The 12,633-nt window shown below is 44.3% G+C and overlaps 1 protein-coding gene across 18 annotated transcripts in view; it reads right to left on the bottom strand.

Annotated features, from left to right (window-relative positions):
- SOX5 (SRY-box transcription factor 5) overlaps positions 1-12,633 on the bottom strand; it is a 766,948-nt gene that overhangs the window by 283,981 nt on the left and 470,334 nt on the right. For all 18 annotated transcript variants that reach the window (XM_083461132.1, XM_083461137.1, XM_083461148.1 and 15 more), the window contains one exon: positions 3,631-3,841. In XM_083461132.1, the coding sequence (XP_083317258.1) occupies positions 3,631-3,841 (211 nt within the window). The remainder of the gene's footprint in view (positions 1-3,630; positions 3,842-12,633) is intronic.

A 12,633-nucleotide genomic window follows, 5' to 3' on the forward strand; every position in this document is an offset into this window, starting at 1 on the left:
TTAATAATAAAAATTATTATTATGTAATGATAGTATTATTGATGATAACTAATGATAATTTATTAACCACCTTCTACTCAATTGTCTCAAGGGAAGGGAGAGAAAAAAGCATTTCACCATGCATAATACTACATATTCAAACCAGATTTATTATAAAATTTATCCTTACCACTTTGCAAGATGACACAGACATCTAAGCTACTCCAGGGTGCTAGTGCTCACTCCAGCATCATTTGGCTGTCTATGTGGGATCTATGTGGGCTTTACATTTATAGTAACAGGCTGATACAACTGAGAGTCCAATAATATATTATGTGCTGATCTGTCCGCTGACAAGTACTATCTTTCCCAAAATTAAATCTTTCCCCTTTGGTGAGATTTCTCTTTTATTTTCTATTTAACTAGACAATCTAAACCTCCAACGCCATTGCAAATAAATTATTGCAGATAACAAGAACCCTCCTTTTTGAGACCCACCACGCTTCCACCTCACATAAGGATGAATGGTTAATTAGCCATTTTCTAAACTGGGTGGGTGGGTTGTATCAGTCTGAGAAAAGGCGAGGGTGTCTTAAAATGCAAATATCACCCCCTGCCATTTTAATACTTTAATTTTTTTTCTCACTCACTACCCCTTACTTCTAAGAAGATGCACCAATGTTACATCCTTTCGCAGCATCCCCATTCAACCTTCCTCTTCCTCTTCCAACTTCCCGACTTGCATTATTATTATTATTATTATTAGTGAGGGGAGTTGAAGTTGAGATAAAACCCACCACATTTTCTAATTCAGGTTTTTGTGTGTGTCTCCTTGATGGAGGAAAAAGCCGAGGCATGAATATGGCACCCTCATAATGATTTAACTAGAGCTTAATGAAATTTTCATCAGAACCTGCTGTTCATTTTAATGGCCTTTGAAAGACAATAGAACAATGGCTGGAGGGAAGAAAAGGTTTTTCTGTTGCATACATTTGTTTAAAAGCCCCAATGTTCTGTGGTTCTCTCTCTCTCTGCGCCACCCCCACCTCTTCCCTCATCTCTTCACAAAGCTGTAAGTCTTTTGTTTGTGCTATACATTTTCATTTTAGTGGAGCTCAGATAATGCATAAGCTCTGTTACTATTCTTATGTCTAAGCGTAACCTTTGCTTAATGGAGTCTCTGGAGCCTTGCATGGCTTCCCACTCAACATGGTATTCTCTCAACCTGCTCCCTTCTTTCCAATCTCTCTTTCTCCCCACACCCAGCCACCCTATCCTGAATACAGCTGGAACAGAACCACTTGAACCAGGCAGGTTAAGCTAAACTAAGCTGGGGGTACAAGCTGCGGAACAGGTAAGCAAAAGGTAGGAGGAGGAGGAGGAGAAGAAAAAGAAGAAGAGTTTGGATTTGATATCCCGCTTTATCACTACCCTAAGGAGTCTCAAAGCGGCTAACATTCTCCTTTCCCTTCCTCCCCCACAACAAACACTCTGTGAGGTGAGTGAGGCTGAAAGACTTCAAAGAAGTGTGACTGGCCCAAGGGCACCCAGCAGCTGCATGTGGAGGAGCGGGGAAGCGAACCCGGTTCACCAGATTACGAGTCCACTGCTCTTAACCACTACAGCACGCTGGGGGGAGTAAGTTTCCGAAGGGGACTTAAAAGCAACCTTTGCCAGTACGGGATTCTCCAAATGGTTTGGACCACAGTGCCCATCATCAGCCCCAGTCAGTACAGGGGCGGATGGGAACTATAGTCCAAAACAACTAGAATACACCAACTTGGGGAACGCTGACATGGAGAGAACATGAGTTGTGTGACGCTCTCAATAGGGTGTAAAATGGAAGGCTTAACCAGATAACAGGGTGTACAGAAAAGTACTGAGGAGCAGGCAAGTTAGGAAGATTTTGAAATCTCTCCTGGAACCCTTCTATTGTCCCCAGGCAGGCCTGTTTCCAGTGAGGAAGATGGAGAAGCAAAGGAAGAACAAGACACTAATTACATCAAAGCCTAGAGAACTTTCAGTGCTGGATGCCACACACAGGTAACATTTGGAAGCAAATTGTTGCAGTGCTGCCACAGTGAGCCAATGTGAAGAATGCCTGGGCACAGAGCACAGAATTTGAACACCCCTCTTATTTTGCCTGCAGTTTGGGAGCACCACTGGGGACAATGCAGGTGCATATGGCTCAGTGCCTATGGGTTTCTGTGGATATTGTGCTGCAGTTTCCAACTTGGGTGCTGAAGAAGTGCTATTCAGCATTTATTACCGTATTTTTCGCCCCATAAGACGCACCGGCCCATAAGACGCACCTAGATTTTTGGGGGGGAAATAAAGGAAAAAAAATTTATTTCACCCCCAGGTGCGCTGCGCTACACCAGGAGCTTGGGGCGTGCGGAGCTCAGCGCGCCCCAAGCTTCTGCGTGCAGGCAAGGTCTCCGCTAGCGTGGGAGAGCCGGGCGCCTCTCCCAGGGCTAGCGGACTCCTGCGCTAATCCAGAAGCTTGGGGCAAGCTGAGGTCAGCGCGCCCCAAGCTTCTGCGTGCCGGCAAGCAGTCCGCTAGCCCTGGGAGAGCCGCGGGGCTCTCCCAGGGCTAGCGGATCGCTGCGCTATACCAGGAGCTTGGGGCGTGCTGAGCTCAGCGCGCCCCAAGCTTCTAGGTGCGCGCAAGCAGTCCGCTGCCGCCCCAAGCCTGGCGCACCCGGCAGGAGGTCCCACCGGGTGCGCCAGGCTTGGGGCGGCAGCGGACTGCTAGCTTCTAGGTGCGCGCAAGCAGTCCGCTGCCGCCCCAAGCCTGGCGCACCCGGCAGGGGGTGCGCACTCCTGCCGGGTGCGCCAGGCTTGGGGCGGCAGCGGACTGCTAGCTTCTAGGTGCGCGCAAGCAGTCCGCTGCCGCCCCAAGCCTCGCGCACCCCCTGCCGGGTGTGCCAGGCTTGGGGCGGCAGCGGACTGCTTGCGCGCACCTAGAAACTAGCAGTCCGCTGCCGCCCCAAGCCTCGCGCACCCGGTGGGACCTCCTGCCGAGCGCGCGAGGCTTGCAGGCATTTGCCCCATAAGACGCACCCTGATTTCCTCTTCATTTTTGGAGAGGAAAAAGTGCGTCTTATGGGGCGAAAAATACGGTAATTAAATCACGGTACTTGTAAGCTGCGTTGGAGGCATCCACGATGACAGACAGTGTGAAGAACTTTACAATACAATACAAATCAATTCAAACTAAAATTACTCAGAAAACCCCAACAGAACTGATTGTCACAGCCAAGAACATCAGGAGTACGATTTGGCTCAACCTTCTTAAGCTATGCAAACAGTCTATTGAAATGGAAGGGGCATCTAGAAATCCACAGGTTCCCCAGCCCTTCACTTACACCAGAGTTTGGCAATATGAAGACCAGGGCTATTCAGGTTCCAATGCTCCTCCGTGGCAAGAGGGATTTGTGCCCTTTGTTTCCATTTCAGATCCATCTAAGCTTGTGATGATTTAGCAGTACTTGGAAGAATAGCCGCTTTTTGGTGGGGTGGTGGTAATGAGGAGGTGGCCTCTTCAATGCTCAGCACTCTCTTGTGTGTTTTTAACTTGGGGAGTCTCACCTGATTCATGTGGGGTGGGGGGAAAGGGCAGCAAACTTCCATGTGTTTCTAAGACCTTACCTTCTGGTTCGTTCTTGATGAGCTCCTCCATTTTCCTCTGTTTTAGAGTGTCCACAACGTCCGCTAGGCTGCCTTTGCGCCTTTCTGGAGTTCCCAGAGCTGTGCTGGAGAAGGACTCTCCGCTCTGACGCCCACCTTCTTCTGCCTTCAAGGGTGAGGTAGATGAGTTGTGCGGGGCAAATGAAGACATCACTTTATTGCCATCAACTTCCTGAAAGAGAAACGAGACCAGATGAAACGCCTCTTTTTAAAAAGGAAAAAGAAAAAGAGAGAAAATCACCACAAGCATGTGAAAACATGAAGGAAAGAAGAAGGGGGGAGATGACAACAACAACCCTTTGTTCTTCCGAGTTCATTGCTGTTTGTTCCTCTGTCAAAACCTTTATTTAAATTGGGGAGAGAAGAAGGGGAAATATAGGTTCAAAAGTACGGAGAACAAAGACTTTCCATCAAGGATAAACTAAGATTACAGGATGGAGTGAGAAAAGATTAGCGTTCAGGAGAGAAACATTACACACACACATACACACACAGATATCCTCCAAATGAGAACAGTTAACATTCACAGGTTTTCCAATAACAACAGTATGGATTACCTTTAATTGTTTGCTCCTTTACAGCTTTTTATGCTCAACCTGTCGGGTCTTTTTATTTTCCCCCTAAGAACCATTAATTTCCTGTTATTCCACCCACCCCAAGTTCTTAATATCAGGATGGTTAGATGTTCTGACGAATGAAAGAAATAGTCAGTGGCCCATACCACAATTGGACCTTCCTTCCCCCGCCCCCCCCCCCCCCGCTCGCACACTCCAAAACCACATTTCAAGCAACTCTCTTTTATTCATGGATCAGATCATTTAGATCTTTCTAAATTATTCTTTCCCCACACACTTCAATCTCTCTTTTTTTAAACACACACACACACACACAAACTCTTTTAAAGACACAAAGGTGGTCCTAATGATGCTTGCAAATGTAAAGTCCAATGACATAAGCACACATTTTCCGCCCGGAAAGGTGAGATCTGGCTCTCATTAAAGTTGCCAAGAATATTCTCACCTATTTTAATGGATTTGACTTTTAATAGCCACATTCTGGTCTGTCCTGATGAGACCAGCCTTCTTCACACCTTCTGATACTTCAAACAGTTTCCCCTTCTCTCCTCTACCTTTTGGCTCTGATTTGCTTTTTGTTCTCCCCTCCTTTGGAAATTCTCTTTCAGTTTCCTGATGTTTGTGTACCTTGAATGGCCTCTTCTGCAACTGGTCTGTAATTGTGTTGACAGTCCTCACATGGACCTGAGAAGCTAAGCACTAGCCTACAAAACCTATGCCACAATGTATTTTTAAAAGGGTTGAAGCCAATACTGTGGTGCATGAGTGGAACGGACAACACCACCCTCCCCTGCCCTCCAGATATGCTCCAAAGGGTTAGGCGACATGCACCTGAACAAATTTTAGAGGTGCACTGGGAGACAGCAAAGTCCCGTTGCAGAAGTAGAAGTCTACTTGCACACTGTTGGGTTCCTCCTTAAGTTCTCTTATTCTCCACTAGTTCAACTCAGTTAAGGCCCATTAAAATTAATGGGTCTATCCATTAATTTCAATGGGTCTACTCTAATTTAGGATGATCGCCAAAGAATTGATGCTTTTGAATTATGGCGCTGGAGGAGACTCTTGAGAGTCCCATGGACTGCAAGAAGATCAAACCTCTCCATTCTTAAGGAAATCAGCCCTGAGCGCTCACTGGAAGGACAGGTCCTGAAGCTGAGGCTCCAATACTTTGGCCACCTCATGAGAAGAGAAGACTCCCTGGAAAAGACCCTGATGTTGGGAAAGATGGAGGGCACAAGGAGAAGGGGACGGCAGAGGATGAGATGATTGGGCAGAATTATAAAAGCTACCAACATGAGTTTGACCAAACTGCGGGAGGCAGTGGAAGACAGGAGTGCCTGGCGTGCTCTGGTCCATGGGGTCATGAAGTGTTGGACACAACTAAACAACAACAACAACAACTTTAATTTAAATGGAAGAACAGATCCAATCCTTAGCCTGTCAGAATCTCGGAGAGCCAGTCAATTGTAGGCAGTGCTGAGCAGTGGTCTAAGTCAGCATAAAGCGGCTTCCAGCAGAAACAGCCCTATGTCTTTTTAGCTGCTGCAAGAATAATTTATACATGTATATAAATTTGCAGTAGGTTCAACTGCCTATGAGCACCCGCTTGCCAATCTGAACATGGTTTGTAGCGATGAAGGCATGTTATTTCAGATATCTGAAGCACATGTCTTGGTGTTGAGTTGTTCAAAGTCAATAACTTAAGAAGCTGTTGCTCCTTTGGTCCCCAGAGGACAGGTAGTCTGGTTATTTCATCGGTTTAATGGTATGGAAGCTTCCAAGCTGCACAGCATCTTAAGGTGAGCAGAAAACTGGTCAACACTTATGGTGGCAGAGAGCATATGTCACAGCCCTTATGGGACCAGAGGTTTTCAGAGTGCATGTGAGAGTTCATGTGTTTGAATGCCCCTGCAATGTAAACAGACAAACAAAAACCTGCAGCTTGCAGGTCAATGTGGAGCGTGCAGGTAGAATCCTTTCCCCTATATGCTAGCATTCTAAAGGCAAGGAGGTCTTTTTGACATGAGGAAGAATTCAGATATGAAATCTTCCACATGTAGACTGAAGCTCAGGAAAAGCTGTACCACATTATATTTCATAGAATCACGAAACTAGAGAGGGTCTTCTTGCAAGTCCCCTGCCCAATGCAGGAGTTTAAAAACAAACCAACAAAATTCTTTAATATATGGCAACCTTCTCTTTCTGCCTGATGATTTTATGTAAACTGAAAAACAAATGCATGTTCTCCAATCAACCTCCCCTAGATGTTTGCATTTCTTCAACAAGTGATAGGAATGGTCAAAAAGATGTTTACAGGAGAATGTCTGAAGCAGTGGGAAGAGAATAGGGGTGCTTTCACTGCTAATACTACTCAGAAATTAACAGCAATGGCTAACTTTGGTTAGTTCATAAAATCATAGAATTGTAGAGTTGGAACGGACCCAAAGGGCCATCTAGTCCAATCCCCTGAAATGCAAGAATCTCAGCTGAAGCACCCAATCCACTAATTTCAATGCATTCATTAATTTCAGTGGGCCTACTCTGAGTAAAACCTAGATGAATACAACCCAGTGACTTTTGCATTCCTGTCTTTGAACATGTATTGGGATTATTTAGCCAATTAATCTCCCCTTGACTTTCAACATTTCGCCAATCTTGGACTTGCATTCAGGGTACAGAAATCACACAAAAAAACCCTTTCCTTAACCCTTTCCCTGTCTGCTTATCAGTTTGGTAGAGGTTCTAAATCTGGTCTGCAGCTGCTGCTTGAAGAAACTTTTGGTGGATTTGTTAGAGCAACCATCACACCAAAACATTATTCCAAAGCTTTCTGACATTTATTGAGAGAAAGATACATCTCAATTTAAGCAAGTGTTTCATGTAAGCATTTAGGAAACACACAAAGGCACCATGAACTGGCTTACGTTTATTAAAAGGAAAAAGCACACCAGGCTTTGGTGAAGCACCCCCAAATTGCAAATAGGGATGAATCAATCTCTCCATTTCAGTTTTTTGTTGTTGTTGCTCATCCCCAATATCAATTTCACTTCTCCACATTTCACATCAGTCTGCAATTTTTTTAAAAAGTCCTTATGAAAATTCATCAGCATTCTGATGCAAATTCCTCCTAATATGCACGGCTTATACATAATTCCCTCCGATATAAAAAGTTTCGCAAATCCATTTCCCCCAACATAATGCAAGTTTGCAGGTTAATTTCAGTAAAAATATGCATTACATGCACACTGTATGCCACAGTATATGCATTTTTGTATACATTACTTGGCTGGAGAACTGCACTGCAAAATTCAGAGAAGTGTGAATTTTGAAGGGCGGCTGTGCTTTGGTTCCCGTATTGTTTTGAAAACTGCAAATTAGATAAATGCATCTTTAAATACATATGGAATAGTATTCCTTCCCCGTCCCTAGCTTGCAAGTAACTTGCATAGAAACATCAACGAAAAATTGGCATGAATGAGAACGGGGGCGGGGGAGGAGTTCCTCTCCTACTTTCAATAGACTGGTGAAATCTGGGGAACGTTGGTCATCAGCCCCAATGTCAAACGATTGCAAATATTGTTGTCTCCCTGCCCACTCTCCATTTTCAGGAATATTTTCTCTACTAGGGATCCATTCACCTGCTTAAGTTTGATTACATTTCAGCCCCTGGCTGTGTTAATCCTTCTAACAGTTTTATGAGGTTAGCAGCTGTCTCCACACAGGGAGACTCAGGGTTCCTACTTGGCATCATGAATCTCATGCTAATGGGCGATACAACAACGTTCAGCACAAACAACAAAATGATTTCTTTAGGGTGTGTGTGTGTGTGTGTGTATAAAGCAGCGCCAGAAAAACAACAACAGCAACAACAACCCAGCAGCCGCCTCCTCCTCTCTTGCAAATTACTTACCACGATACCCGATACAGTTTTTTTCTTTCCTCACTTCTAAGTGCAGCAGAGAAATTCAATTAGATCCTGTAGCGGGGGTAACAATACTTCCCCCTTTCTTTGCCTTCTACCCCCCCCCCCGAGATTAGGAATAAAAGAGATTGACCCAAGAATTGTGTGTTCTCAGTCCATCCGGAGCTAATCACGGCGGACGTTGCTATTCTAATTGCCAAAGAGGTTTCCCCACCAGTGACGGAACATCCCTCTTCCAAGGTTTAATGATAAAACAGGCTTCTGCCCTTTCGCGATGAGGTCAATAATCTTCCTTTGTTAATCTTGATGAAGCTTTGCTTAATCTAGCCCCCTTGTCACCTTTGTGACTGACAAGTAAAGTCATGTCACTGGACAATGGACTTTATCCCCGCACTGGATATTCTCTCTCTTGCAATATTAAGTAGCCTTCCCATTCCTTTCCTAAAAGAGGAATAATTTTGTGAGACTTCCAGAACACATATTTCAACTATATGCGTATGCATGTGTTTAAAAAGGTCTATCGTATTTGGAATTTATTGGAAGCAATTCTGAAACATCAGCTCTCAGATTCATGTTGGATATGACTCAGAAAGATTCTATAGTATTTTTTTTTTTAAATCTGTCACTGTTTCAGCTAGAACTTCATATTGTGCAAATCCAGCCAGTTGGAAATAATGTGCAAAATTAAACCTTTTAAAATAAAATGGCTTTTTTGGGGGCTAATGTATTTATTGGAGGCAAATATGTACCCCATTTCTGCTTGAGAAGACAAGTATGAACAGCCAATCATGATGTTCCACAGGCGCCACTCAGTTCATTCCAGAACTATATGTGATGAATTGTATCCTACGGGAACTTATGGTGTGGATTTCCCATAGGAACTGCCTGTGTCAATGTGACAATTGAAGAACGTAAGGATCAGACCAAAGGTCCACCAACTCCAGCATCTTGTTCTCAAAGTGGCCAACCAGCTACCCCGCCTGAGATTCCCAGCAGTTGGTTTTTTGAGCCATACAGCCTCCACTTCAAATGACCCCACAGGTCCTTCCCCCAAACTGGTGATGAAAGAGCAACTCGGTCAATTGGCAACAGCTAAAGGCCAAGACACACAAGTAAGTCCTTCTCAAGGGAAGCAGCACCCCAGAGAAGGCAAACACATACAACCCAACAGCCAATCAGGAACAGCCTAAAAATGCCTTCCAGAGCCCCATAAACAACAGTCAACACAAGCCCATTGTGGTCCTTTGCCCATTTAACTGGGTTGTGTCTGCTTGTTGCCCTGACAGAGATTTCCAGCTCTTGTTCCAAGCTGCGCAAGAGCTGGGTCTCACAAGGCATTAAGTGACTCACTTAAGTGAAGCCTTACTTGCAGCAAGGCAAACTTGTGCCTCTGCTCCACCCCAGAAATATCCTCACTCCATTCGTTTTTTTCTTCAGGTGGTGGCTCTTCTCAGTGTTCATTCATATTTGTTTCCTTACATTTATACCTTGCCATTCATCCATCATGGAATCCAATGTGATTTATACATGGTTCCAAGCCACCTATGCAGGCATTGACCAGACTTAGACCTGCTTAGCTTCAGCAAGATGGTACCTTCAGACCATGTCGGGGGTCTGTGTTTGGAATAAGAGGGGATAAAGGAAGAGCAGCAGGACTGAATTTAACAGAAATCAAGAAAGGGGAAGGTTTCATTGATACTGTAGCTGCAGTAGTTGAGGAGCATAGCAGGATGATAAGAGATGTGGATAATGGGCTTTTCCATGGAAACATCTGCCCATCTATCACAGTGGTGTGTATACATGCAACCCCTGTGAACAGGTTGGGGTAGAATCACTCAGTGAAGGAGGAAGAAGCCTGTTCTGCTGGAGAAATGAAAAACATTTATGGGCTCCTTTCCTCCTGAATTTGGGGGTGTTTACAATTAGCAAACAGAGAATGGAAGGGACCCCAAATCCAAGGCCAAACCCACTTAGGCCTGGCAGGGGCTCCACTTGCCCCACACCTAACATCATATGTGACTTAGCTCTGGGGCAGGTAAAAAAGTGGCTGTAAAGGAACAATGGTGAGCTTAAGGAGCACTCCCAATTGTTCCTTGACATCCAAAGCTTGCTGTCAGTGACATTCAGCTGAACAGCACTAACAATAAGTCTCTTTTACATTGTCACGTGACATTACAATGATGCTCCTCCCATCTGTTAAAGAGGTCCTTGAGATATGGGGAAGGACAGGATCCATCCTGCTGGCTGGATCCCAGTATTTACCCTTGGGATAGGGAATCATTTTTTTCTATTACTGGTATTTTGTTGTATAATTGTCCTTCAAGATGCAGTTTGTAAGCTTTCCATCTGCTGTCTCTTTGGGACCAAACCTGTTTGCAAGGAAGAAACTCTGAAGTGTCTGGTACCTTGGTGGATTAGAAGAACACTGGCTGACAACCAAGTTTGCAAGAAAGAATGTTCTAATTTTCTCTTCTGGACTCAGAGGGGCTATTGGTTTTCTTCTTCATGTTTCACAAATGTCTTATGCATTTCGCTCTATTCAGTGATATTCAACTGAGAGCAAACCCACTGAAATTAATGAACCTAATTTAGTCACGCTGGTCAATTTCAATAGGCCTACTCTGAGTAAAGTCTAGTTGACTACTACCCATTGTGAGCAATTGCTGCATGCTTCTGTACAATTACATTTCCAGCTAAAGAAATTGGTTCACCTTAAGTATTTGCAAGTTTTATTCTAGCTATGACCTGTAGGACACGTGGACAGAGGGTAACATACACTCATTACCCCACACCCTGCCTTTGTCACTAGTGTCTTCACTAATCAAACATGTTTTGCAGGTTTTGCAGCATTTCAAAAACCTACAAACCTGATTGATCAAAGAAAGCAACAGGAAGAAGGAGAATGTAGACCATGGTTAGCAGTGACTGTGATACCACCTTCAATTCTCTAAATTGCCCAACAGAAGCTTTACTAAATTTCTCAGTATGCATAGTTATATGCTGTGCTGTACAATACACTTTTTTAAAAAACTAAAAAAATGGAAGAAACTCAAACCTGACATCACCCCACACCATTCAAACATTGTGTCTTTTGATGCAAGCTGGAAGCAACATGTAAATTCTTAACTTCTTCTTGCAAGACCACCAGCAAACACTTTACAGACCACAAATGATAGGTGGAGAACCACCGCAAACTTTAATATAAGCTGTCTCCTCCCCTTGCTGTCCCCCCACCACCCTCCCACAAACAGACTGAGCACTGAATTGTTCATTGACCTGAGCTAATCCAGCCGCCTGTATTTCGGTAATTACAAGCCAGAAAGCTATGAACATAACTGCCCATCTGAGGACAGTAATGAATGGATAAGCAATTTTTGCGGATGCAATCTAGGAGGTCTTCCCTGGAAAATATATATCTCTTAGAACGGGTTTTCTAGTTATGATGACCAGTGGAGTTGAGTTTAATGATCTGTTTTGTTTTTCAAACCTGAATTATTTCATTCATTGTTTAGTTAGTTTTCATTGGGCCTCTTCATACAACCCAGAAGCGGTGTGGTGGGCACTCCAAATTCCAGTGTGGATGCACAGAGGTGGATGAACCCAGCAGGGCATCCCCTGTGAGCCTCCACCACAATGTTCACCATTTTAAAACAGAGCAGAAAAGGGAGTGTAGGAACCACATGGACAAACAGAAGGAATGGAAAGCTGGAGCAAACTGCCTATTTGTCCACTCTAAAATGAATCATACAAATTCTCCATAAAAAAAACTATTGCTATGCCAAAACTGCATCACACTTTCTGCTAACCATACTCCATCAATTAATCAGGGGGTAATGCTGCACAAAATTATTGAAAAGGTGGGGATTTGGTTGGTGGAATTATCATGGATGAGATGGGGTATTCTGGTTGTTGTCATTTAAAACAACAACAACAACAACAACCCTTACCTTGGAGGTATCTGTATCTTTTCCACCTTTCTACAAATAATCTCCCTGCTGCTACTCTGCAGCAAACCTAGGTGTCTACATTTACATGAAAGCCCAGTCAAGGATACCATGGGGTTTTGATGAACCATGAAAGACGCAGAGACCACCAAGAAATGATTCTGCACTTACTCTCTCACAGACGTCTCAGCCATCTCATAAGAAAGGTAAGTACAAACCCTGCTTAAAATGAAAATCTAAAAGAATTTCTCAAGCACTGTTGTTGTTTAGTCGTTTAGTCGTGTCCGACTCTTCATGACCCCATGGACCAGAGCACGCCAGGCACTCCTGTCCTCCACTGCCTCACGCAGTTTGGTCAAACTCATGCTGGTAGCTTCAAGAACACTATCCAACCATCTCGTCCTCTGTCGTCCCCTTCTTCCCCTTCTCCTTGTGCCCTCCATCTTTCCCAACATCAGGGTCTAATCCAGGGAGTCTTCTCTTTTCATGAGGTGGCCAAAGTATTGGAGCCTCAGCTTCAGGA

Source organism: Podarcis liolepis (assembly GCF_965112155.1).
Source record: "Podarcis liolepis genome assembly, chromosome: 10".
Classification (NCBI taxonomy): Eukaryota; Metazoa; Chordata; class Lepidosauria; order Squamata; family Lacertidae; genus Podarcis; species Podarcis liolepis.